Source organism: Cricetulus griseus, assembly GCF_003668045.3.
Source record: "Cricetulus griseus strain 17A/GY chromosome 1 unlocalized genomic scaffold, alternate assembly CriGri-PICRH-1.0 chr1_1, whole genome shotgun sequence".
NCBI classification, from domain to species: Eukaryota; Metazoa; Chordata; class Mammalia; order Rodentia; family Cricetidae; genus Cricetulus; species Cricetulus griseus.
In genome coordinates, this window is record NW_023276807.1 from 169,974,113 (window position 1) to 170,000,730 (window position 26,618).

The 26,618-nt window shown below is 41.1% G+C and overlaps 1 protein-coding gene across 2 annotated transcripts in view; it reads left to right on the forward strand.

Moving 5' to 3' along the window:
• Ptprg (protein tyrosine phosphatase receptor type G) overlaps positions 1-26,618 on the forward strand; it is a 663,134-nt gene that overhangs the window by 359,570 nt on the left and 276,946 nt on the right. For both annotated transcript variants that reach the window (XM_027389349.2, XM_027389348.2), the window contains exon 3: positions 25,644-25,823. In XM_027389349.2, the coding sequence (XP_027245150.1) occupies positions 25,644-25,823 (180 nt within the window). The remainder of the gene's footprint in view (positions 1-25,643; positions 25,824-26,618) is intronic.

A 26,618-nucleotide genomic window follows, 5' to 3' on the forward strand; every position in this document is an offset into this window, starting at 1 on the left:
GCTCAATCCCCATTGTTGAAGTTGAGGGAGGATTATACTGATGCTTTGAAATACACACACGCCCTATGTCTTCTTATGGGCATGTGTTGGGAGATCTCCTTGTCAACAGAGTAGAGGACGTGTGTGGGGTGGATCGTGTGCACTCTCGTTCGTAAGCTTGTGTGTGCTTAAGTACGTGTGTGCACACGCAGGTGTGCGTGCTTTCCTTTCTAAGAGTCACTTCGGTTATCATGTCAGTTGTATTTGGACAGGCAATATGGCATCCAGGAGGGGCCTCTCCCTGCTTGGGAATTTGCCTAAGGTTTTCATCCTAGAATAGGACCACAGTGTGTATCAATGAACATGAGTTTGGTGTTCTCAAGATTTTTGTCTTGAGCATCGCTTACAGTTAACAGAAAGTTGAGTTGGAGATGTGTTAACATTTCATATTAATATTAACTTAAAGTCTCCCTCATATCAGTAAATCACTACAAATAAAAACTGGTACTGTGATGCATGTTGCCGTCTATAAATATCACCTGACAAAGAGCAAATAAAGCCGTGTATGTTTAACTGGGAACAGTTAAGAATTAATGCTAAATTAAAATATTGTCACACAGATTAGTAGAGGCATATACACACAAACAGTCAGTCTCTGATGCCTTTCTCTTTACTGTGAACACTGAATAATAATTATTTTATGAAGGTAGTGCATTGTAAATATTTATAAACAGAAATGTAAAACAGCGAGACCACAGTGAATAAATTATTTTGAAATATTTTAAAATCTCATTTTTATATGCTTTTTAGTAAAAATTATTCATGGTGATCAATATTTCTTTCTCACTTGCCATCTGCTTCGTTTCCCTGGCGGCACGGTTCTAGGTGAATGATGCAGTGTGCTGTGTAGCTCACTCCCTAGATTTACGCACCCGGATGCAGCATCTGTGTGGAGGGCAGGCATACATGGAATCAGCAGACATAGGTCTTCTGGTGTCAGTAATTGCCAGTTTTACCCCCTCCACCAGAACAATTAGGGGCTGTGATGTCTTCCCTACTCCCTGAGACTGATTGTCTTTGAGCAATTTCCCTGTCATGACACAGGGGGGATTCATCCCACATAGTTCTGGAGTGACTGCTCTGGAATTGGATCTTGGAAGCTGCTGGCAGTTTTGGCATATTTCTTTGCTTCTGAAACAGACACGTGGAAAGCTTCTCCCTGTCTCTCTTGGTGCCCAGTGGGTGGCGCTTTTCTGAGAGGATCAGGAGTACAGCTTTGCAGGAGGAAGTGATCACTGGGGGTAGACTTTGAGAGTTTAAAGCTTCATTCCACTTGATTTTGTAATTGTTACTTCACTGATGGTTTACACATCGTGTGTCAGCATCATGCAGCTCACACACATAGGTTCCACACACCCTCACTACATACCCATTTATTATATGGAATCTCATGTAGCTAAAGCTAGCTTGAACTCACTATATAGCCAGGGACGATTTTGAACTTGTGATGTTCCAGCCTTCTCTGGAGTGCTGGGATTACAGGCATGCACCACCATACCTGCTTCATAGAGTACTGGCAATGGAACCCAAAGCTCCATGAGTGCTAAGCAGGCGGTCTGCTATCTGAGCCACACTCCCAGCCCATGTTTTCTTCTAATTCCACTTGAAGTGATTCTCTGCAGCCACTTTTGCACAAGGCAGTCTCCCCTACCTGAAAGCCTCACTGGAGTCTCTGTGGTAGCAGTGAGCTGGTTTGACTGTCCCTTCCCTAACCTAAAATCAGGGTCTGTAGCCAGTGATCTGAGTGCCCCTGGCACCTTCATTTTGTCATTTGTCTTGGGGCATTAGCTGTAATGAGCTTGGAGTATTCTGTAGTGTTGTTTGACACAGTCCTCCTCAAGCAAAGCACTATTGACTCTACTATCATTTTCATTTCTGCCTGAAGTTGGGCTGGTTGAAACTATTCAAACAAGTTTTCTGAGTGGGGTATTAGAGTGATTTTTGCCTTTGATTGAGAAAGATGTGGGTCAGAGTTTGTTTTTTCTATGAAACCCTCCTTAATTCTCTTAGTTTACATTAAGCACCAAGTTTTGTGTGCTGCCATAGCTTTGGCTGTGTTCGTTTCTTCTCGTTTATGAGTGTGCCTCACATAAGTTGCCTTTAGGACCAGCTCCCCTGCTGGAGGGCCAAGTCTACACAGACTGAATTGAGTCTCTAGTCTTCTCTTCACTCCGCCGAACACAGACTATACAGTCGATAATTACTTGTTAAATTGGAGATCGTTGAATTTCTCTCATCTAAATACCCTCTGAACTCTCATTGTATCAGTTAAGGATCATTTGGTGGTAAGAACTGGAAATCGCAGTTTCTTTGAGCAAAAGCAGGGTTTAATGGAGAATATAGGAGTGCTTACAAGGCTGGACAGCATACCTTGTCAGGGAATAGGGAAAGGGTCCATTTATGGGAAACTCGTGGCATCCCCACCCCATCCTGTGCTCCCTCTAGCTGTCACTCAATACTGTTTCTATGGTCTCAGCATGTCAATCTAGTATTGTAGCATCTGTCAGGCTTTTTAATTTTTATTTATTTATGGGAGAGGGGTTGGAGGCAGAATTTCTCTATATAGCCCTGGCTGTGCTGGAACTAGCTCTGTAGACAAGCTTAGGCCTGAACTGGTATCTACCTGCCCCACTGCCTCTCCAGTGCTGGGATTAAAGGTGGGTGCCACCACTCTGGCCTGACATTATTAATAAAGCCTTTTACTCTTTTCTATGTGATGAATGGGTCAGGAGTGCTGCTGCATCTCCTCCAGTCCTGCGGATTCTGGGCCACTGTAACTGATACTGTCTCTCACATTCAAAATCCCATAGGTATGATATTGGGGTTCTTTTTTAGGTAAGTCAAGACATCTTAGAAAGGGTCACCCCATCCTCAGGCAGTTTGTCTTAAGAATGAATTACAGGGGACAGAAATGGTTCCCAGAGACATGAGGGCAGGTATCTGCAATATACTGTTGTTACTGGACTTGGGTTCACAGCCCCAACTAACCAGCTTTAGCAGGGGATTACTGGACATCTCTGTCTCTTTTCCCAGTGTGGGCATATAAACCTCCCTTTTCTGCTTTTCACTGTTTAATTGGCTTTTAGAAGACATGTGGCTGATCCTGGATTGTTCAGGTATAGGCCGTGAAACCAAGTCCAATAACAGTCACGGGAACCATAGATGAGTAAAAGGCACGTTTTGGGCCATCTGTATGAAATTGACCTCAGATGGAGGGGAAACAGTGGGAAGATCCTAGCTGCTGCTGGGACCCTTTTATTCCAGGAATAGTTTTTAATCTCCCCACTTCAGGAGGCATTGGTTGTTTTTGTTTGAGTTTTTATTTTGTTTTGTTTTTACCACTATTTGGTAAAACAGTGAATGTGAGCATTTCGACTCTCTTTTGACTTCTGCAGAAACTCTTGACTCTCTGATCCGTGATCAAGCAGGGATTTTTAGGAGTCGTTTTAATACTATGTCCTTTTAGCAGAATAATCATAGTATTTTCCTCCATAGTGTTTATGACCTAGAGAGGTCTTAAGATTCTTGGTTCCATTAACAGTGCCAGCTATGGATTCTGCCCTGAGGATTGAGTCTTAGATCTAATCAGAAATTAGTTGGTTATTTCCATAATTTTTTGCCACTGTCAGACCATATATCTTGCCAGGCTAGTCATTAATTGGAGCTTTCAGGGTAACAGTCTATATTGGTTAACCCCTTATGGTAGTGTGCAAATAGCACCTTCCAGTTCTGTGAAAACTAGCCAGGAAAAACTCCAGTTTTTATGATTCAAGTGTGTGGTGTCTTCAGTAATAGGGTCTTACCACCAAGTTCTGGAGGGTAATCAAGAACATTGACAACAGCCTGCAATGTTTAGTTTAACTGTGGGACACTATTGGTCAACAACTCAGAGAGCATGTGTTGCCTAATTGGGGTGCTGTCCCCTGTTACAGGGTAACTCCATTGAAGTGCTTTTTATGTGTATATATATTTAGGAGGCCTCTACAGTAGTAGCTTTCCAGGTGGCTTTTTCAAAAGCCTTTTAGTCATAATTGACCCTCTCCACATTTTCTCTACCCTGCCCTCCTAGTCCACCACATTTAATCTTACTGTTCCATTATTGCCCTTTGTCCTTTTATATCGTTGTATTCTCCTCTCCAGATATTCTCTCCTCCCCCATGTCTCCAAACTAGCTTGCTAACTTCTTTGAGCATTCCAAATGATGTACACATATCTAAAGAGTCAGTGCTGTCATGGCTATATTACAGGAGGTAGAGGCAGAGGCAGGCAGATCTCTGTGAGTTCGAGACCAGCCTGGTCTACAAGAGGTAGTTCCAGGACAGCCTCCAAAGCCACAGAGAAACCCTGTCTCAAGCCCCCCCCCCCAAATGTTTTTGTTTCAATTTTATGTGTATGAGTGTTTTCCTGCATGCATGTATGTTCACCATGTACACACATGGTGCATGTGAAGACCGAAAGAGGGTGTTGGATCCCTTTGAACTGGTGTTACAAAGGGTTGTAAGCCACCGTGTGGGTGTTGGGAAGTGATCCTGGAACCTCAGCAACAAGTACTTTTACAGCACTTGGGTCTGTTTTTGAAGGTAGGTTAAATGCAAGGATTTAGATAACATTTTAATTTGAGACACCCCCCCCCCAAAAAAAAAGGAGAGGCACATTTTGCTAGACTTTATCTTTGGCAAGCTTATCTGTAACACTAACTGAAATGTTAATTTTAAGCCCACTCTTTGAATTTTGGATCTGTTGCTTCCAAATATTCATTCTGGAAACCGGCTGAAGAAGAACCTGATTCCTAGATTTAGTGTAGATGTCCTCAAAATGGCTGAAAATATTTTATTAAATGATCAGCACTTTCTGAATTGCTTTTGCTAGGCAAGTTTACAGTGTAAAATTAACTTAATCTTCGGATTAACCTGTGTGCTTCAGTACTTTTACCTTGATCCGTTTAAAATCCCTATTCAGTTTGGTGGTTGGTGAGGTGAGCTGGCCCCGGTATGGATAACTACTAGGAGATAATACGTTGTAGCCTAAATAATGTTATGACCCTGGAGGTGGGAAGCCATACCTTTAATTCCAGTGCTTGCTAGGCGGCAGTTGGCAGGATTCTCTGAGTTAGGGCCAGCCAAATCTTTGCAAGGACTAGAGAGAGAACTCTAGATTCTGTGCTTTTGACCAGGGATTCCATTTGTAGACAGTGGGAACTCCATATGTCTTCCACTTGCTGTCTCCGGGTGTCATGTTTGTTCTGGACATGTAACCCAGGCTCTTCTTGAACAATTGGAGCTGAAGCCTGTGTCTCACCTCATGTCCAGGTGATAAACTTCCTGCTTGTATAGTCAGCTGTTCTGCCATGAATGTGGCTTCTCATAGTGTGCATGATACAGTCATTTAGCATTTGAGGTGGTTTTTCTGCATCATTTGATCAAGTCATAAACCTAAGTTATGAAGTCTGCTTTCCAGACTGCGTCTAAGTAAAACAAACCAGCAGGTTCTGTCTCAGGCATAAGAATGTAATGTGTTTTGCTTCCTTGGCAGCTGACTCTAGTCAGAGTCTCTTCCCCCTAGTTGCTGCACTAAATGTCCAGATATGTTAACGTGTGGTTATTTTGATGTGCAAGTTAGTCAGTTTGGGCTTCTCCACTTTTGCATCAGAATACAAGATGATTTCCCACTTAGTGCTTGGGAAGTAAGAGATTACCAAGGCTTTGTTGGTAAGGAGTTTGCTGTGAGATCATGAGGACCCGAGCTCGAGTCCCTAGCAACACAGCTTGGGGATGATGGGATTCAGAGATGGGTCTGCTTTCCAGTTAGCCACAACAGTGATCTTCATGTTCAGAAAGAGACCTGCATCAGAAAAATAAGATGGAAAGCCATGGATATGAACCCACATATACAAGTGTAAAGGCACTCATGCAACCATCTGCACACACACACACACACACACACACACACACACACACACACACACACACACACGGACACACGGAGATCAGAGCATACAAACTTTGTGAACCCACATATACAAGTGCAAAGGCACTCATGCAACCATCTATACACACACACACATACACACACACACACACACACACACACACACACACACACACACACACACACACACACACACGGAGATCAGAGCATACAAACTTTCCAATATTGGTTCCCTTCCACCATGTGGTTCCAGACTTGGTAGCAGGTACCTTTACCCACTGAGCTCTCTGTCTGGCTCAATCTATTTCTTACTTCCTGAAGCTGTTTACTGTGTGCCCTTGTTCTTAAAGTGCAGTCCATAGCCTGGCTTTGGTACACTTTGATCCATGGTACAAATATAGAGGATCACATGAGTTTGAAGCCAGCACATGCTACTCTGTGAGCTACTGTTAGCCCCTGATTATCTAAAATAAAACAAAGATTCAAAAAGAAAAGAAAAAGATCTCCATTTCCACACCTCATCCCCTCCTACCCCAGTGTACTTCAGTGGGACTCACTGGCATGGGAAAAGCCCATCCACCTGGGGTCAGGGATTGGGAAAAGTTTGAAATGAATTCTGCTTTGATGTTATCCACAGACCTCACCTTGCCCTGCTGCCTTACACATATTCCTCTGGCTGAGATAACCTAGCCTTCCTAGTGCCTAGAGGCATATCTGTCTGGTACTTTAGGGCTGGGTTGTTGATGTATTTATTGGTTTGTGTTCTGCCTCAGTGGTTCTGACACCTTAAGCTCCTGTAAGCCCTTTAAGCTCTTCTGAGCCTTAGTAGAAATATTTGTTGATAGGGACATGTCTCTAAGAGTGTGTTTAACATTGTGGAAGATTTTTGACGACTGTGCTGACTCTCAAGACAGGCGCAGAATATTATACTGTACAAAACTAATACGCTATATAAAGAACAGAACTTTTCTGAAGCACACTAGAAAGCTGAGGTTTAGCATCCAGTGTCTCCAATTTCTTTGTTTCTGAAGTTGCTTGGTTTGAGTGAACATCTTTTACTTCTCTGAGTTCTCTTTTCTAATCTGTGAAATGGGTATAACACAACAGGGATCTATAGATGATGTTCACATAGGAACTTTTTATTTACCTGGTTTGCATATCCACAATTATGTTTTTTCAGTCATTTCTAAAGAACAATCACATACTTTAGGTGGCATAGTTAAAAAGAGAGTTTTACTTTTGAAAAGTCAGTAAGTCCCACCTGGAGAGATGGCTCAGCTGTTAAAAGCACTCGTTGGTCTTCATTAGGACTGAGTTCAATTCACAGCACCCACATGACAGCTAAAAAAAAAAAAAAAAAAAAAACTGTCTGTAACCATAGTCTCATGGGAATAATGCCCTATTCTGGTGTAGACAGACATGCATTCAGACAAAATATCCATTTATGTAAAATGCATAAACAAATAAATCTTTTTAAAAAGTCATGTACTTACTCATGTTACATATACGAGTATATGTATAAAAGTCATGTACTAGGTCATGTATTACATGTATAAAAAGTCATGTAGTTATATGTTACATATATACATGTAGATACATAAAAGTCATGTATTTTGAGTCACATTTGAATCATTGTAGAAAGTTTGATTTCACATTCATTGGATCTAAAGCAGTTTTTCTCATACTTTTTCTGTTTCAAATCCTATTTTTTGTTCCTATTGCCTGAGAAATTCGTTACACAAACCCAGTGGTATAGACTCATAAAATGGATTGTAACGATAAATATTTCTGCCAAGCTGCCCAAGCCCCGCCACCACATGGGCACCCGAAATAATATACAGAGTCTTATATTAATTACAATGCTGCTGGCCAATGACTAGGATTTCTTATCTGCTATCTCTGTCTTAAGTATCAACCATAATTATTAATCTATATAATTATAAAGACTTATCTGATCGAGGATGCTGGTGGCATGCATCCTTTCTTGTGGGGCTCACATGGCAGCTTCCAGAGAAGAGAGGAGGAGGAAGAGAGCGATTTCCTGCTTGTCCCTGCTTATATTATGAGTCTGCCTGCTATGTCATTTCCTGCCTGGATCACAAGACTTTTCTTTACTGCATTTCCCAGAATCCTCCTCGACTCCTAGTTCTGCCTAACTTGCTTCTCTATTGGCCAACAGTACTTTATTTATTAACCAGTAAGACAAACATATACACAGAAGGACCTCCCCCATCAATGGATTTTAAAAATCAAACATTTACATTATAGAGAAATATATTTTATAGCAATTTTGGAGATACATATAATTTTAACATCTATTAATGTTGATATTGAATCTGCATACTTTAAGATATATGTGCTCGTTTATTTTCACATAAAGAATTGAATCTTGGGTGAAATATTTGGCACAATAAGATGTAGACTCCCTTAAACACTTTCTCAGAATTAGTAATATATTGGTTTTTATAGTTGTTAATGCTAAAAATTCCTTTTCACAAAAATGCACAGAACAAAACGGTGGAAATATGTTTAGGAACCTTTCACAAATCATTGGAATTTGTGAAATTTGTTCCTATCCCAAGACAAAATTCATTGAATACTTTAAAAAATGAAAATCAGGCAAAGAACTAAAAATACAATCCAGAATATACTGATTTGATACTCATGAGGAATGATGGTATGAAAATATTAGTAGTCTTTGTTTTTTATACATTAACTCTCACATTTCTACAAGAGTAGAAAATGTTGCATTTTTCAGTAAAAACCACTGTAATTTGTAACACGATAGTCCCAAATCTGAGCTGAGGTGTATTGGGCAGCAGGGTTTGGTGTGTCTTTTATGCTCAGTAAAGTACATCTGTTAGGTTTTGAGAAACCTAGACTGCAGTGATGTCACAGGATACAACACTGATGAAGGTGGCCATAAACAACACCTCTGATTTATTATGCCTTCAGGCTGAAATTAATTTGTGATCACCTTCACATTTAGTTACAGGATTGTATAGTCTAACATCAGAGCATGCTATTGATCCTTGCTGTTTGGATGTTATGTGCAATTTGGAGAGAGAAAGGGCTGATAATGATTAAGTCTATGAATGATCAAATGCCAATGAAATGCTGTGTTATCTAAATAACATTCCGCATGGAACCACAATACTTGTGGATTTTTTGCTTTTATGGCTTATACCAACCACAGAAGTATGAATACAGGCACGTGAACGTAGCTTTGGAAGCCCAGACTAGGGTGGTCGTTGTGTCAGCTTTTCAGTAATATGCAACTAAGTTGAGGGGACTGAGAAAACAGTTTTATTTTGTTGTCACTAGTATAGCTTGGAGGTGTCCCCAAAGGTATTGGCTTGTCTTAGGGAAGATAAACGTATTCCCCAAAAGAGGAAGTATTGGATGAGGTAAGAAATGTCTTAGGAACAGCAACCCTTTATTCCATGCTGGGGAGGTTTCTCGGATGGCTCCCTTTTTCCTGTCAACCCTAGCATACATCGTGGGAGTAGGCATTCATTTTCTGTGTGGTTGAGAATAAACATTGGGGCTTTAAACCCTCTATCAAACTCTGTAGAGTTTCATCCTTCTAACCTGCTCCTCCCTAGAAAGGAAGTAGTCCAGCCCTTCTGCATTTCTCCAGACACCCATGACACAATGCTCCAAAAGTCTTCTCTTGTCTCTACTCCTTGCCCAGGCTCCTATCTCTCTGTCACAGCACCTTGTTTTAGAATGGTTTTCTATGTCTTTGGGTTTTTTTTTTGTTGTTTGTTTGTTTTGTTTATTTGTTTGTTTGTGCTTTTTCCTAGCTTTTTGATAAGTCCCTGGATCATCCCATTCACTTTGCTGTCATTTGACCCCATATGGCATCTCACTGACCTAGAATTTTAGAAGCAATGCAGTGTAAGCCTCTCTCAATTATTTAGTCTCTTTCCTCTTATTTTAGGAAGGCCAATAAAAATCACATATCTGTGTAGTTAGTACAGAAGATTGAACGATGATAATGTTAAGTTTTGGGGTGATTAGAGGGCATAAGGGCTAGCCAAGTCTGTTCTTTTGAGTACCAGCAAAAGTAGTTTTATGCATGCTCAGTCATTCATAGATATGTTTTGTGGTCCTACACTGTGTTCAGCATCAGGAAGAAATGATGATCACATCATAATAGCATAACACTTAACATATAGTGTGCTCTTGCATGGTGATAATAAAGCACTGAACTTGACCCAGGACATGAGTTAATAATGTATTACTTTTGCATAGTTGTGTCCAAAATGCATACAAGAAAGGTCTTAAGTATTGTGAGGTTTTATTTTGGCTTCCAGTCTCTGGGAGTTCATTTTGCTGCAGGCAGACTGTAAGGTGCGGTGGAGCACAGTTCTTCACATCATGATGTCCAGAAAGTAAAAAAGGAAAGTGACCCTCCTCTACCACCAAGCCCACCTCTCACTACCTCCCAGTGCTGCCATCAGCTTCTGAATCTGTCAAGGAAGTAATCGAGTCGGTAGGCCAGAGCCCTAAGCAGCCTCTGAAAATTCATCACACACACCTGGGGATGTGTTCTTCTCATCTAAGCCTTTCATCACATATGGGCATTTATTAGCCTCATGGTACAAGGAAAGGAAATAACGCCCAGGTAGTTTAGTTAAGTAGCCCAAAGTGTGGGTTCTTTGTTCCCACTTCCGTTTTCATGGCCTTTGGATCTTTGCCAGGCTGTGCATGGCATGCCTCAGTGTTGAACTGACCTAGGTGAACCTGGTCCACAGAGGTGGTTGTCAGTACTCTTAAAGTACTCTCCTTCTCCAAGGCCAGAGTAGGTCCCGATTCTAGCTCCATCAGTACTATCACACAGTCTAGATTAATGGATTTTGAAGCAAGGAGTAAGGGTACTTCACCTTTATGTTAGCAAACACTCCCATACTGTCTCCAGTTACCAATGATTTTTGCTTATCAAGTTTAACTGCCTGCTTTAGATGTGCTCTTCCACTTTTGATGTCACGACTGTGTGGGAGCCAGCAGAGCATTGCGAGTTAATTACTTGTGTGCACAGCAGGCGGCTCTGGAAACAGGCAACCACCGGCAGCTCATGGATGAGAAGTTTACTTGAGACATCTGAAACTGGGCCTTTAATGAGCCATCTTGAAGAGTGAGAATGAGGAGTGTGAAGAAGGGCCAGGCTGCACTCTGTCTAAGGGTGCATTGGTTCTCATGTCACATCAGTGCACTGTGAACCAGACCTTTGTCTTAAGCTGGGGTGCACTGCTGTGAGGTTGTCTTCTGGGGCACCAGTAGAATTGTATGACAGAGATTTAGTATTTATATAATGCTACTTTAACTAGGAAAACACATTAAGAGGATTACACCAAATGAAATATCATTTATTCATTCATTAGATGACTCAGCAGCTAAGAATGCTTGCTGAATAACCATGAAGATATGGAATCCAAGACCCTCCCCCCCATGCCTTAGGTGGCATTTGTAATTCTAGCCCCAGAACTTGTGGGATGAGATGGAAGGTTGAGAAGGATCAACCAGATGCTACGATAAACAGCTCCAGTAGTGGATGAAATAGCAAAAGACATCCCGCCTCAAAAACTGTCTGAAAGGAATATTTGGTAGAATAGTAATTATTCTTTTTAAATCTTTATTTTATGTATATGAGAGTTTTGTCTGTATGTATGTGCACCTTGTGCATGCCTGGTTCCTACATAGACTAGAAGAAAGTGTCTGATCTCCTGAGACATGGGTGCTGGGAATTGAACCTGGGTTCCACAGGAAGAGAGCAGCCAGTGCTATTAACTTGCTGAGCCATGTGATTATACTTACAGTTCATTTACTTCATGTGTGTGGTACCTTTGTGCATCCATTTTCTTTCCCATGTTCAGGGAATACAAGTCTCTTTTTGGTACAGAATGAGTGAGGTATAGTGTCAACAATGCAGGCTACCTGCCTGACTTGATGAACGGGTTCCTTGGGGCAGTGATGGCCCCAGCAAAATTGGTAGTAGCTCTATGCCCCAGAATTTCTTCTTGGGGCTGGAGAGATAGCTCAGTGGTTAAGAGTACTGGCTACTTTTACAGAGGACCCCGATTGGTTCCCAGCATCCACAGGTAGGCCATCTGTAATTTCGGTTACAGAGCACACCAGTCTCTCTCTCTCTCTCTCTCTCTCTCTCTCTCTCTCTCTCTCTCTCTCTCTCTCTCTCACGCACACGCACACGCACATGCGCGCGCGCGCACACACACACACACACACACACACACAGAGTCACTCACTGCCCTGCCATACATGTAGACAAAAACTCATAATGCAAAATAAATAAATCTTCAAAAATTTTATTTTGGGGGGGGGCTGGAGAGATGGTTCATCAGTTAAAAGCACTGACTGCTCTTCCAGAGGCTCTGAGTTCAATTCCCAGCAACCACATGGTGGCTCATCACCATCATTAATAAAATCTGGTGTCCTCTTCTGGTGTGCAGGCATATATGTAAGCAGAACACTGTATACATAATAAATAAGTAAATCTTTAAAAGAACTTATTTTTATGTGTTCATCATGGACAGAAAGCTTTGTCCCTCCACCGTGTTTTCAGGTAGCTTGCGTTCAGATTCAGTACACATCTGCCATGAGAAAAGAAGCTGGAACCCTTTCCACCTGTACTTCATTCAATAAAGACTTTGCTCAGGCAAGTTGGCAGAGAAAGACTGGAAACCCTGATCCCCCTGGATTTCATATAACATGCTCAAGAAAAGCCCAAGATATATCAGTGTAGGAGTTGTAAATAACCTAAAGGATTCTAGAGCTTTCTCTCAGTTGATTATCTCATTTCTATTCCCTGTTGTACTTTCCATTTCCTGATAAATTGTTTAAATGCATGTCTCTCCTTTAATTCTTTGCTATGTTACATAAGAACCTAGGTAGTACTTGGGAAGGTAGCCTGGAACTCAAAGCCACACTGATAATGAATGTATGGAGCCTGGGGATGGGGGTGGGGGACTGTGAATGGAACCTTGCATTACGAATGTATAATAGAAGTAGGAAAGACTTGCTGTTTTGTGAATAAATTAATTTTTCATGGGGAGTTTTAATTAGCTACACAGCCAAACCTTGCCTCAAAAAAAAAAAAAATTAAAAGGAGTTATGCTGATTCTTAAGGCTTGATGAAGATTTCATATTGATGACAAACTTGGTCATGTTGAAAAGCAAGAATACTAGCTTTTTTATTTATTTTTGGTAATGTTTCATGTAACCCAGGTTGGCCTCTAGCTCACTGTGTACACATAGGATGACCTTGAACCTCTCATCCTTTTGCAGCTACATCAGAAGGGCAGTCCTTTGCTACCATGCTGGTTTATGATGCACTGGGGATAGAATTTAGAACCTCTTGTATTGTAGGCAAAATGTTAGCTGCTTGCCAAGCTCCTGCCATTTTTGTTCTTTGTCATGTGTCTTTGGAAATTCCCATATATGTCCAGTAACTTATTTATCAAATGCTTTCTTTATCACAGATGGGTATACAATGTTGAAGAGCCTGAAGTGTGCATTGCCCTTGGAGAACTACATTCTGATATTTTTCAGAGAAATTCTAGTTAACCCTGTTGTGGTGCCATTACCTATGTTGAGAATATGAGCCAACTTTCATGGTATGCCCATGTGTATATCTGGATGGCAGAAGCCTTGGGGAGTATGTCATAGTCACGTCAAGATGGCAGAAGTCTTGAGAATATGTTGTAGTCAAGTCAGAATGGCCTTGGGAGTATGTCTTGGTCACATAAGGATGGCAAAAGCCTTGGGGAATATGGCGTGGTCAGGTCAGGATGGTAGAAGCCTTGGGGAGTGTGTCATGGTCATGTCAGAATAGCAAAAACCTTGGGGAGAATGTTGTGGTCATATCAGTGCTTAGATGGAGATTGGTGGACCCTGACAGAGGAAAACTTCCTTGGGAATTCTGCCTAACACACCATTGTACTGAAGGAGAGATCAGTTGTCAGCTATGGCCTTTTGAGCATTTTTAATCAAAGAACTTGACAAAGGATATGAATTAATTAAATTTGTGAATGACATGTTGCCAGGAGGCATGGGTCAGAAATTGGAGGGAAAAAATTCAAGATCTCTCTGGGTCCCAAGAGGTCAGATTGGAGAGTGAAAATAAAATATAATGGCTAAGGAGAAAGCAACAAGAGTTTGTTCCAGTGGCATAAAAGCTTGGACTTCACTTTCGATTTCAGCCCTGGTGCTTTGCAGTCAGGGAATGCGGCTCACTGTATGTGTGTAGCAATTAGAACATTTGTATCTTATAGGATATCAGGTGGTACTGAAGTGTACAGCAACTTCTCAAAAGTATGGGGCATTTATAGTTGTATCATTTTTAGGATAAAATACATCTGGCTTGATAAGAATCAAACTTAGCAGCTCATGGGAAAGACTGGACGTGATTTGGTGAGGCATCTGCTAGTCCTGTTCCTTTTTTGAAATTATTGCCAAGAATCTTTCCAGCCTGTTTTCCCTCTTAACCAGACCTTTAGCCCTTGGTGCTATAGGGGTGTGTGTGTGTGTGTGTGTGTGTGTGTGTGTGTGTGTGTGTGTGATTCTGCACTTTCTGTATGTTTTAAAGATCACACTTTACCTGGAGATCGCACATCTGCCATGAAAGTACCAGGCACGTGTGACAGGACCTTCAGGGGAAGTTGCCAGGATGCATTCTTTGCTTTGGCTTTGGTTAATTACAGACACATATTCTCAAAATATATTGATTCCTGAAGACATGCGTTTTCCTAGATGAAACTAGTGTCTTTTTATACAGTTAATCATTTCACAGACTTCCCTTTCATCAAACCCATTCCTGGATTTGATGTGTATTTCTTGTTCTTCATATGCTATGATGTCATCATGTAGTAACAACTCTAAGACTAGCTCCCCCCCCCCACACACACACACAGAGTGGTGTGAGATGCTCTTGCCTCTGCCTTAAATGTCTGTGCACCAGCAAGACTTCCCACACCAGCAACAACTTAACTGAGAGGTTACTGTTCACTTTCTGTCTTTCTCGGACACTTGTCTGTGACCTCGATTTTCTCAGAGTAAAAATTTACAGCAAGGCACCACAGACCTTCTTTCCTCTCCTTTTGTCTAAATGAGATCTTTAAATCCTACCCCAGGTTTATGTTTTCCTTATAGTGAATGAAGCTGTAGGAAGAGATAGAAGAAATGGGGAAGGGAGAGGTGTCCTTACATGTGCTAGCCAGCACGGACTGCTTAGTTTTATCTTTATAATTTGACAGTTTTGTCTACTGATGAATGTAGGATGCACTGAATCATTGAACTGGGAGTCTTAAACCAGCCTTTGGATTATCTTTTACAGTGTTAGTTACAAATAATGGACAGTCTCCTCAGCCTTAAATACAAAGGCACTTGAAGTGGAAGTGTCTAAAGATAAAATTTACACCCCATGTGTGGTTTGTTCAGCGTCCCGACCTCTTACTTCTTTTCCCTCCCTCTTGATCCCGCTTTTCCTGTTATCTTCTGTTTGCAGGGCAGGTCCCTCCCTTCCTACTTGAGTCATACTTGGGGAAGAGCCAGATTTCTCCCACAGGGTCAGCCACACAAAGGCTGTGCCTCCCCCATATGAATAGTATTGACCTAAATCAGTCCCTCTGACTAGGGAGTCCCATAGTATAATCAGTATAGGCCTTGGCCCAAACTCTTCCTGACTCATAGTGGTGAAGAAGGTTAGGCCTCTGTGAGTTCCCCATTTCTAGTTGGGTGTTGTCTTAGGCAGGGTCGCTGTTGCTGCAGTGAAACACCATGACCAAAATTACTGTTCTACATCATGGTCCACCAAGTCAGGACAGGAACTCAAAAGGCAGGAACCCAGAGGCAGGAGTTGATGCAGAGGACATGGAAGGTACTGATTACTGGACTGCTCAGCCTGCTTTGTTATAGAACCCTAGGGATGGTCCCACTCACAATGGACTAGGCCTTCCCCATCAATCACTAATTATTAAGAAAATGCCTTACAGGTTTGCCTACAGCCAGATCTTATGGAGGCATTTTCTTAATTGAGCTTCCCTCTCTCAGAAGACTTTAGCTTGTGTCAATTTGATTTAAAACTCTTCAGCACAGATGTCATTTCTGAAGCTGGGTCAGAGCCATGCTAATGCGACCTGAGCATTTAGATATGGGTTCTTGAGGAAAATGTTGTCATCTGTCAGGTTTCCTGTGCTCTCACTATATGCCTGTCTTAATGTGTGATGGAGAGAGAGAGAGAGAGAGAGAGAGAGAGAGAGAGAGAGAGAGAGAGAGAGAGAGAGAGAGAGAGATCGTTCCTCATCACATTCCTGTGGCTAATTTTAGGAATGTGTGTGATGTGGCTAAAGAATCTGAACAAAAATAAGACAGACAGACAGATGCAAGCCTATAATCCCAACAGTAGCTGGTCCATGAGATCAAAGCTAGCCTGGTCTACATGGTAATGTCTAGGCCACCTTGACTGACCCTTTCTCCTAAAAACAAAGCAAGGCAAATGTGTCTGTTTAATTGTTTTGAGTATTGCCAGAAGTGCTCTTATAGAATTTAGAACCTTTGGGGATTTTGAACTTTGTGTGGTATAAGAGAAATGAACCTTGACCAAACATGATTAATCTTCAACTCTACTTTCCCAAGCTAGATTGTGAGTGGAAAGAGCATACCTGTAATTCAGCTATTACCTCCTTCCCTGGCTGCACCCTTTTCAGACATTGCTAATGGATCTGGGCTTCATGGATCAGCACACAACAGTAATCATACTGTCTGGGAATTATTTGGTTCTAGCACACAAGTCACACCCTTTTTGTTAACCTCCATGTAATACAAATCTGATCACTCAATTTTTTGTGTACTGCTCTTTTCACTCCTTCTGTGATAGCTTCTTTTGAGTCTATAACAAAAAGTAAAAATTTAAAAAGGATGGGTATTTTGCCAAGTAGTGATCATTGGCTGCTAGAAATGTTTCTCAGTTGAATAAAATGGGAAACCTCAGGTCTAGAACCAGTTTCTCTGCATTTTACAAGCATGTATGATGTTTGGCAAAAAAAAAAAAGAGATGGCTTAATTAACAGTTTACATGTATACAATAACCAATCCTATGCTGTGTCTGTAAGTGACCAAAATAAAGGTCACCCTACTTGAAAGCAAACCAAGAAGATATCGAGATATGAAATGATCCCAGTTAGAGGTAGACATTTGTGTGGAATATTTGACTGTAGAATAGACTCAAGCTGCGTCTTTAGAATTTTTATCTGCGATACCTCTGAACATGTGTAGTTACAACCTTAACCTTTGAATGACCTTTGGCACTCTCTCCTGCTCCTGGCATACACACCCTGCTTTCTTCCCTCTGCTGCTTCTGTTTGTATGCCATGCTGTCCACTGCTGAGCAGTCCTATGCCACCATCACCTCTGTGGCTCAAGTATCCTGGATGGCAGTAATTGTCACTTTACCTATTTCATAAAAGCGGAGAGACTATACAGGCGCTGGATAGATGGCTCAATGGCTAAGTTGCTCTTTCAGATGTCCTAGGTTCTGTTCCCAGCAACCCTATGGTGTCTCACAGCTATCTTTATCTCTAGTTCCAAGGGATCTAACACCCTCTCTGGTGTCAATAGTCACTACTATATGTACATGGAACACAGACCTACATACAGGCAAAATACCCATACACATAAAATAGACATTTAAAAATGTTTATTAGAGAGAGAGAGAGAGAGAGAGAGAGAGAGAGAGAGAGAGAGAGAGAAAGAGAGAGCACTCGGTCTTAAAGCAAGTACCACGAGAAACTGGACAGGTAATAGTTGGTAGTAAGAAATGCAATTTTGGCAGTAGGAAAGTCAATTAGACTTCTGGTTCTGTTGTCTGGTATTATTAATGATGGTACAGCTAGTTATTGATGGTGCTCATCATTGATGGGAAATAGAAACATAATATTAAAATTTACAAACAAAAATGTAGAGGCTAATTTTATCATCTTTAAAGTCACTATACATTTCTGAACTGAATTTGGAAGTGGAGTATTTCTCCTAACACAGATGAACAACTACGTAATTATATGTTAATTAAGAAAAGCAGCAAAGAGCAGTCTGAGTGCTTTTTAGTACTTTTTTGCACGTATAACAATAAATGCATAAATAGTAATTAAGTTACCAGTTCTGGTGTGAGCAAACACATCATAAACTGAATCTCACAAAATGTTTTTAATTAAAAAATGGGTAATTTAAAGATGTGTATTAGATCGGGAGAAAAAGCATTAATCATACTTGTTTAAAAAAATGAACACATGTATTTTGGATTTTTGCTGTTGGTTAAAAGTTGACAACAACATGCAGAGTAATAAGCCTGGATTCAGGTAATGTTTTTAATAAAAGTTCCTTGAGGGGGGCATTAATAAACATTTGACTGGAAACAGCACATAACATGTATATTAGTTTAACTTTTAATTAGATTTAGACAGAATTCATTATTTTTAATGGCTTTTCATTAGTGAATGGAAACCATTATTTGAATCTGTTGTGGAAAAATAATTTCAAAATGCATATTTATTTTCTGAAAAAGACCATGTATGTATTAAGTAAACAGTGGCTTGGAATAGGAATTGTGTGACTGTGTGTGCTATAAGCCTTCTGCCTGTGTCTTAGACCCACTATTAAGAGAGGGTGATATTGAAGTAGCCTGCTTTGTTTAAAGCATGGAAATGTACATTTGTCTTACCTAGTGTTGTTTCTGATTATGGATCATGCTGACCATGGACAAAAATTAAGAGAATGTATACAACCCCCTCTGTGTGTGTATGTGTTTTATTTGCATTCTGTTTGAATAATGAAATAACTACTATTGATTTAAAATTGATACCTGTGGACCAGCTCTTTAAAGATATGTATGATTAAAAAAGAAACCCTGAATGTCAAACAGACTCTGAGACACCTGCCTGGATTTGCTGGACTTGCAGCTATTTCTTTGTAGGGAATTCTGTCTGCTTTCAGCAGACAGTTGGAATGAATCTCAGTTGTGTGATTTATTTTGCATATTGATGGAATCCATCTTCCCGATGCTAGTGTCCTGAATTGTAGTGTCTCACAATGAGGAAGATATGGTGGCTTGTCAATGGCACACTGAGGAGGAGGAAGATGTTATTTTAAGGCACAGATCGTCTATAAATTAAGCTAATAAGTTTTTCTTAACTACAGTTTTTAAAGGTGAGTTTCTCCTACTTTGTATGTCATAAGACTTTCTTTATATGACTTTAAATAATGAAACATCACCCTCAAGCTTGCTGAAGGCCCCCATGCTTCTCCTTTAACCCAGCCTTTCTTTCCTATGTAAATTCTGTTCATGCATAAGTGATGTGCCAGCCATTATCACCTGCTAGGGCATGGACAGTCCCAAATGTACTCAGTAACACTAAAAATGGGATGTGTTTAACAATGCTTACTCTTTTGTCTGACTTTTGTGCAAATTAAAAAATATTTCCTCTTTGTATTGGCAGATATCCACAAAAGAATGACTTTTGGTGGGGCATGAAGGTGCACACCTGTAATTGAAGTACATGGGTAATTGAAGCCAGAGGGTAGTGACTAATCAGACTCCGTCTCAGAATGCACAGGATTCTAAAACACAAACAGCAACATGTAGTACTGACATTAAGACCTCTTTCTTCAGCTGGGCGGTGGTGGCGCACGCCTTTAATCCCAGCACTTCGGAGGCAGATGCAGGCGGATCTCTGTGAGTTCGAGACCAGCCTGATCTACAAGAGCTAGTTCCAGGACAGCCTCCAAAGCCACAGGGAAACCCTGTCTCAAAAAACAAACAAAAACAAACAAACAAACAAAAAAAATGGGTTTATTTTTTCATGTGTGTACATTTTGTTTTATTTCTTGACCTTGATTTTTAGGCATGATAGTCAAGTAAGTCAAGTATTAAAGTGGAATCTCTGTAATCTTGTGTTTTGCCCAAAGCATTCCTTCTGATTAGATGAGATGGTAATGACGTGTTTGAAAGCCTGCTACAGAAGGGATGGGCCTCCTTACAGAAGCCAGTCAGGATGCCATGTTACATAACCATGACATGTAACAGGTGATCTTCACTTGGTGATGTTTGCCAGCCTTTTCCACTGTGGAGTTACTTTTAAAATCTCTTCCTCCCTCTCCTCCTTTGCCTTTTTAGGGGCAGGTGGTGGAGAGAGAGCTGTCATATAACTCAAGCTGGCCTGGGATTCAAATTCTCGGGTTTCTTCAAATGCCTTCAAACCTCTCCCTTGCCTTCAGAGTGCTTAGGTTACTGACATGTACCACACGCTCACTTTCAGGCAGTGATGGAGAAACAGCCCTTGTTTGATGCTTGTTAAGCCCTATACCAGCTGAGCCACATCGCCAACCTTATTTTCATCTTCAAGCATGTGACCAAACCAGCTGTAGCTTGCCTGCAGCAGATAGATGACTTGGCCTAGTAAACGTGTGCTTGAAGAAGTGATGTCACTCAATTGTCACTTCCTCTGCAAGTCCTAGGAGGTGAAGATCTCCTCAGTAGCTGCATGCTATCTGCCTCCTTTGGTTAGTCTCTGTGATGTTTCCCTTGCTCTACAGCATATTTCTGGAGAGTTTTCTCCATGTTTTGCAGCCCAACAGCAAAACCAATAGCCGTAGCACCCACCCCTTAGCAAGCTTTCATAGTCCGCTGTTGCTCTTGAACTTGGCATGGGATATCTCACAGAGTTAGCCTAACTACCCTTTGATATGAGGCAGTTAAGCCCCAGCAGCTTATGTTGGTCAAGCTTATGTTGAACCCCAACGAAACTGGGGTTTCTCGTTATTGAGATCACTGGAGGTCAGCTTCCTCAAAACAGTGAGCTTTGCAACAGTAACTGACCATGCTTCCTAATGGGTATCAAAAGCACAGTTACACCCTTACTTTAAACACCCAGTCACCATGCTTGGCTCGTTCAGTTAATCATCTGCTCACAGCACATTTTACCTTGTCACAGTTCAGACTAATTCAATGTATTAAAGAAGCTAAGGAGTATTTACCTGTGAAATTGGCATCCTGACCCTGGAGACCCAGGAAGTAAGGAAGATTTATTAAACAGTTTGTAGGTAGATGTGCAAAATTAAAGTGAAATCATGGCCAAGAACGTGCGGAGTGTCATTAGAAGATACTTTATCAGTCCTTTGTCCCTTTTTTTCCCATTTATTTTCATCTCAAAGTATGCTTCAGGACTTCCTGTACTTAGGAGCCCATGCCAGGTGGTAATGACGGGGAGGTAGAGGAGAGGACGTACAAGAGAGACACAAAGAAGGATTGTCCTTCTAGGTGGAGGGTATTGTTCTTCTGTTGCTATGATAAAGCACCACAGCCATCAGAAACATGGAATGAAAGGATTTATTTCAGCTTATAGATTGTAGTCTGTCATCCAGGAAGACAGGGTAGGAACTGAAGGTAGGAATCCGGAGGCTATGGAGGGGTCCTGCTCACTAGCTTGCTCCTCGTGGCTTGTTTAGTCTTCTTTCTGTCTTTCTTTCTTTCTTTCTTTCTTTCTTTCTTTCTTTCTTTCTTTCTTTCTTTCTTTCTTTCTTTCTTTCTTTTTTCCCCCCGAGACAGGGTTTCTCTGTGTAGCTTTGGAGCCTATCCTGGCACTCGCTTTGGAGACCAGGCTGGCCTCGAACTCACAGAGATCCGCCTACCTCTATCTCCCGAGAGCTGGGATTAAAGGCGTGAGCCACCAACTCCCAGCTTAGTCTTCTTTCTTACAACACCCAGGACCATCTGCCCAGGGATGGCACCACCCACAAGGGTCTGGGCCTTTACTCATCAATCATTAATCAAGAAAATGCTCTACAGACTTGCCTACAAAGCAAATCTTATTTATGAAGACGTTTTCTCAATTGAGAATTTCTTTTCCCACATTACTCTAGCTTGTGTCAAGTTGGCATAGAATCTTTAATAATGTGGGCTACACAGCAGGTGTCTGAGCTAGTTCCAGTCCCACCTAAGGAGTGCATATCCCTGTTCTGTCAAGCTGCTCAGTGAAGGAAACAGAAGTGGGGAGATGCTGTGCCACAAGAAAATGAGTCCAAGGTTGCCTAACATCACCTGCCTAAGAGATAATGTGTCTTTTTATACTTTCAGTTGAGGCAGGGGCTTGCGTAGTCCCAGGGATATTTTTAGATATGGGGCATCTGGAAGAATAGTAGCCTTGGTTAGTATGGGACATGATAGTGGCCATATGTCCTGCCTGTGACTCTTGTCCTGTGGGACTTTGCTGTCTGGAAGGGCCCATTGTTTGGAGGTGGGGAGTTGACACAGGTACCCTGCCTGTGTCACATTGCCTGACACATTGGTATAAAGTTGAACCATAGAAGAACCTTGTCTTATAGATAAGATTGAGAGTGGTATAAAGTTGAACCATAGAAGAACCTTGTCTTACAGATAAGATTGAGAGCTGGAAAGACACATAGGAGTAATAGTAGTCAGCAATAGTGACAATGAGACACAAAGAAAAACAAGAAGACTGTAGGAAAAGGCCATTCTTGTGAAGACCACTCTTTTCAGCCAGTGGCTTCAGATGGACTCATAGCATTCATTAAAAAGAAAATATTTTCATCCTAGGCTAATTGAGGATTAGCTGTTAGATTCTCTTGGTATTTAAAGGTTGGCAGGTGTCTCTACTCTGGTCTAATTTTCGTTAGAGTTTTAACAAACAAGTTACTTTGGGCAGGGAAGAGCCAGCCTGTGCCCCTTACCCTTTCCCAGCTTCGTCCATTGGAGAATATGAGCTGTTAGGAAGTTGTACTCTCAGAGGAGTCAACTGTTTGGAATGGATTGAGCTACTGAAATGCAAATATCCTGCCCATTCTAAGAGTCTTTAAAAGAGAAACAGCCTGAAAATGAGTTTCCCTTATTTTAGCTGGGTAGTGTCACACCTTGAGAGGAAGCCATCTTCTGATGGGTTGTTTTGTTCTCTTTCTCAGAAAGGTGGGTGTCAGAAAACTAGTCAGTATTAAATGTCATTATCTTTAACATTGAAGCATTTATTCAAAATTCTAAAAACCAAAAATACTCAACATGATGAAACTGCACTACTGGTAATGATTAATGATATGGGCTTTTATAAAGTGTCTTAGCAGCAGAGAGATATATACAGTACGGAATGGCAACAGTGCTTCAGAGTGGAAATAGGTAATCGATATTGCAAGCTTGGAAAAAGTGTTCTATTTCCTCCACTAATGACATGGGGGGAGGGAGTCACAAAGCAAGGGTGTCTGGAGCATGAAGTACTCCAAAGAAGAATTAATTTGAAATCTGAAGTGGAAGATCAGTTTCAATTAAAATTGCACTTGACTGTATATTGGATGGAAGTATGGAAGCAAGCAAGCAGTCAACTTGATCCCTTAGATTGTAATGAACGAATCCCACCAGTGTGAGCACTAATTATTTTTTATAATCTCCTAAATTATATTTCACCCATCTAATGAGGATGGCAAACACTCCACTGACCTTAGTATTTTTTATTATCGTCATAATAATTGGTATTAGTGTAATAGTGGTGGTATAGTAGGATAATTGTTAAGTATCCATGTTTACAGTGATGGCTTGCCTTCATTATTTCCTGGATGTTGTATATATTTAGCATTATTTTCCTGTGGCATTGGTTATTACTTTATTCCAATAAGAGGTCTCTAGAAGGCGTTTGTTTTATTTGTAGATGCCCATACACAGTGTCCCATGTTTGAAATATCCTGACCGTTTTGTAACTAACCAGAGTTCACATTTTGGTTACCATTCAGTATATTTAAAGTTGCTTCACTTGTTTTTTCAATGTGTTATTTTTGTGGCATCTGAAAGAAATTGTGACAGTGAAAAGAGGCTAATTGGCGTCATTTGCTATGTCCCCTTCCCCTAAACTTCTCAGATATGTAGAGGATTAAAATAAAGTTTGGCTAAAATGTTTGCAGAAATACACTGCTTCTCTTTGTGACTCATGTTAGCCTTGGGGAACTCAAACAAGAGGTGCAGTGTTCTGTGAAAAAGCCCTTGACATTGCCCTGCTTCACTGCACTCTCACCCTGAAGAAAATGGCAATGTTGATTTTTTCTAGAAAGTATTAAACACTTGCAAATGACTCAGAAGTGCCCCAAGCTTATTACACCTTTTCCAATGTGTGAATAAGTTCTTTCTGATAGTCCTTTTTTTTTTTTTTTTTTTTCCTCGTACTGTTAGGGATGGGTGTTTGGGAAAATGACCCAGCCTTATAGCCAAGCTAAAGTATTTTCCAGAGAGTAAGAATATGAATCATTTTAAGGACCTGTTTCAATTGCTCTTGCAGCTATAATTTGTCCAAAAAAAAAAAACCCAACAACAACAGAGAAGTTGTCTGTGGTTGTCCCTTTTTTCCTGGTGCCGTTGTTTGTGTCTGCTTTGAGCTGCAATAGGCATAAGGGACTATGGTATGATTGCCCAGGGGTAGGGGTGACATGTGTGGGGCTCCTGTTGAGTAGCAGGGAGAGCTCAATAGTCTTCCTGTATCTTCCTTCACATCAGGTAGTTCTGTGAGGCACAAAAATGCCTAATTTACTTTCCTTTTTCACTGTGATATTTAAGCAGTTGAAAGCTAAAACTGCAAAGGTGTGTGTGGGTGACCATGTATATGTGTATGTATATTTGTAGGTGTGTGTGTGTGTGTTGTGTGTTTGTATATGTGTGCATGTCCATGAATGTTGTGGAATAGAATATTTGTTTAACTATTAAAGATGTGCTGCATTTGTTTAAGTATGTAAAGATGTCTTGCTATTTTATCTTGCCTGCCTAAGGCAACTGAAATTGGTCTAATAAATAATTATTGGTCAATAATTTATTGGTCTAATAAATATTATTGACCAATAATTTATTGGTCTAATAAAAAGCTGAATGGCCAATAGCTAGGCAGAGGAGGGATTGGTGGGGCTGGTGGCCAAAAAGAAAAGGGGAGTCTGCCACAGGCCAGACAGACAGACACAGAGGAGGCAGAAAAGGAGGATGGACAGTATGTAGATGAGACTAACTAGTCTCAGGGCAGCTCATAGATCAATAGAAATGGATTGATTTAAGTTAAAAAAAAAAACTAGCTAGAAACAAGCCTAAGCTAAGGCCAAGCATTCATGCATTCATAATTAGTAAGTCTCCATGTCATGATTTTGGTGTTGGTGGTCCAAGAATGCCAACTGCGTCAACTGCAAATGAGTGAGTGAGTGAGTGAGTGTGTGTGTGTGTGTGTGTGTGTGTGTGTGAGAGAGAGAGAGAGAGAGAGAGAGAGAGAGAGAGAGAGAGAGGAGTCCATATTAGTGTGTGTGTGTGTGTACTTGTGCACAGGGTAGCAGTGCACATTATAGTGTTTCTCATCTTAACATTTTGACACAGATTTGTTTGTTTGTTTGTTTGTTTAACCTTGAGCTCACTCTTTAGCCAGCCTAACTGGACAATGAACCCACCTGTCTTCTAATGTAAGGTTGCAAACATGGACCACCACACCTGGATTTTGGGGCTCTGAACTCAGGTCCTCCTGCTTGCTCACAGGCACTTTTCCCACTGTGCTCCTCCTCAGCCCACTTAGCCTCATGTCTCATTTGTTTAAAGGCAAACTGTTGGGCCACGAGAACTGAAGTGTTGCTTTTCTCAACAGGTGCCTATGGTCCTGAGCACTGGGTCACATCTAGTGTCAGCTGCGGGGGCAGCCATCAGTCTCCCATCGACATTTTAGACCACCATGCACGTGTTGGTGAAGAATACCAGGAGCTTCAGCTTGATGGATTTGACAATGAGTCCTCCAACAAAACCTGGATGAAAAACACAGGGAAAACAGGTAGACTTGTATTTATTTATTTGTCTTTATTTCCCACCAACAAAAAACTATTTTGGGGTGCCTTTGGTGTATGATTTTATTATAGCTTGCTTCTTAGATAGTATCCACTGCTGTAGGGAACCTAAAGCAATCTTAGGTTTTACAAGCAACCAGTGAGTGACTCCAGGCAAATGTCTAACTATTCTGTGCCTCAGTTTTTACAAATATGTATAGTAGGTACTATAAAATAATACCAGTCTCATAGGGTTGCAATTGTCCAGTGAATTAATGTGTTAGGTCCTAGAATGGACTTGAAGAAAATACTCATTGAGTCTAAGCACCTGATGTTGCAGGTTTTAACTGCTGGGTGTCTCATTTAAATTTAAGTTTTAATTAAAAATTAAGTAAAAGCTGGGCACAGTGACATTCACCTTTGACCCCAGCACTTGGCAGGTGGCGCCAGGCAAATCTGAGTTTGATATCAGTTTGAGGTTGACAGAGTGAGTTCCAGAACAGCCAGGTATACATGGTAAGATCCTGCCTCAGAAAACAAAAACAAAAATAAAAACAAAAAACAAAAAACATCCAGTGAGATGAAACTGAGCTCCACTGTTGTGGACACATCTCCAAAACTCAGCAGCCACACAGAGTCGGTGGTGCCATACTGAGTGCCACAGATAGGGAAAATCCTATGAGAATGCCCCGTGCCAAGTGAACCAATGGAAATATGTCATACCTTCCTTGACAGCATGCTTTGTTCGGAATTGTTAAAATATCAGAGTGGATGAACTGCCTCAGCCATCTATGTATTAGTCC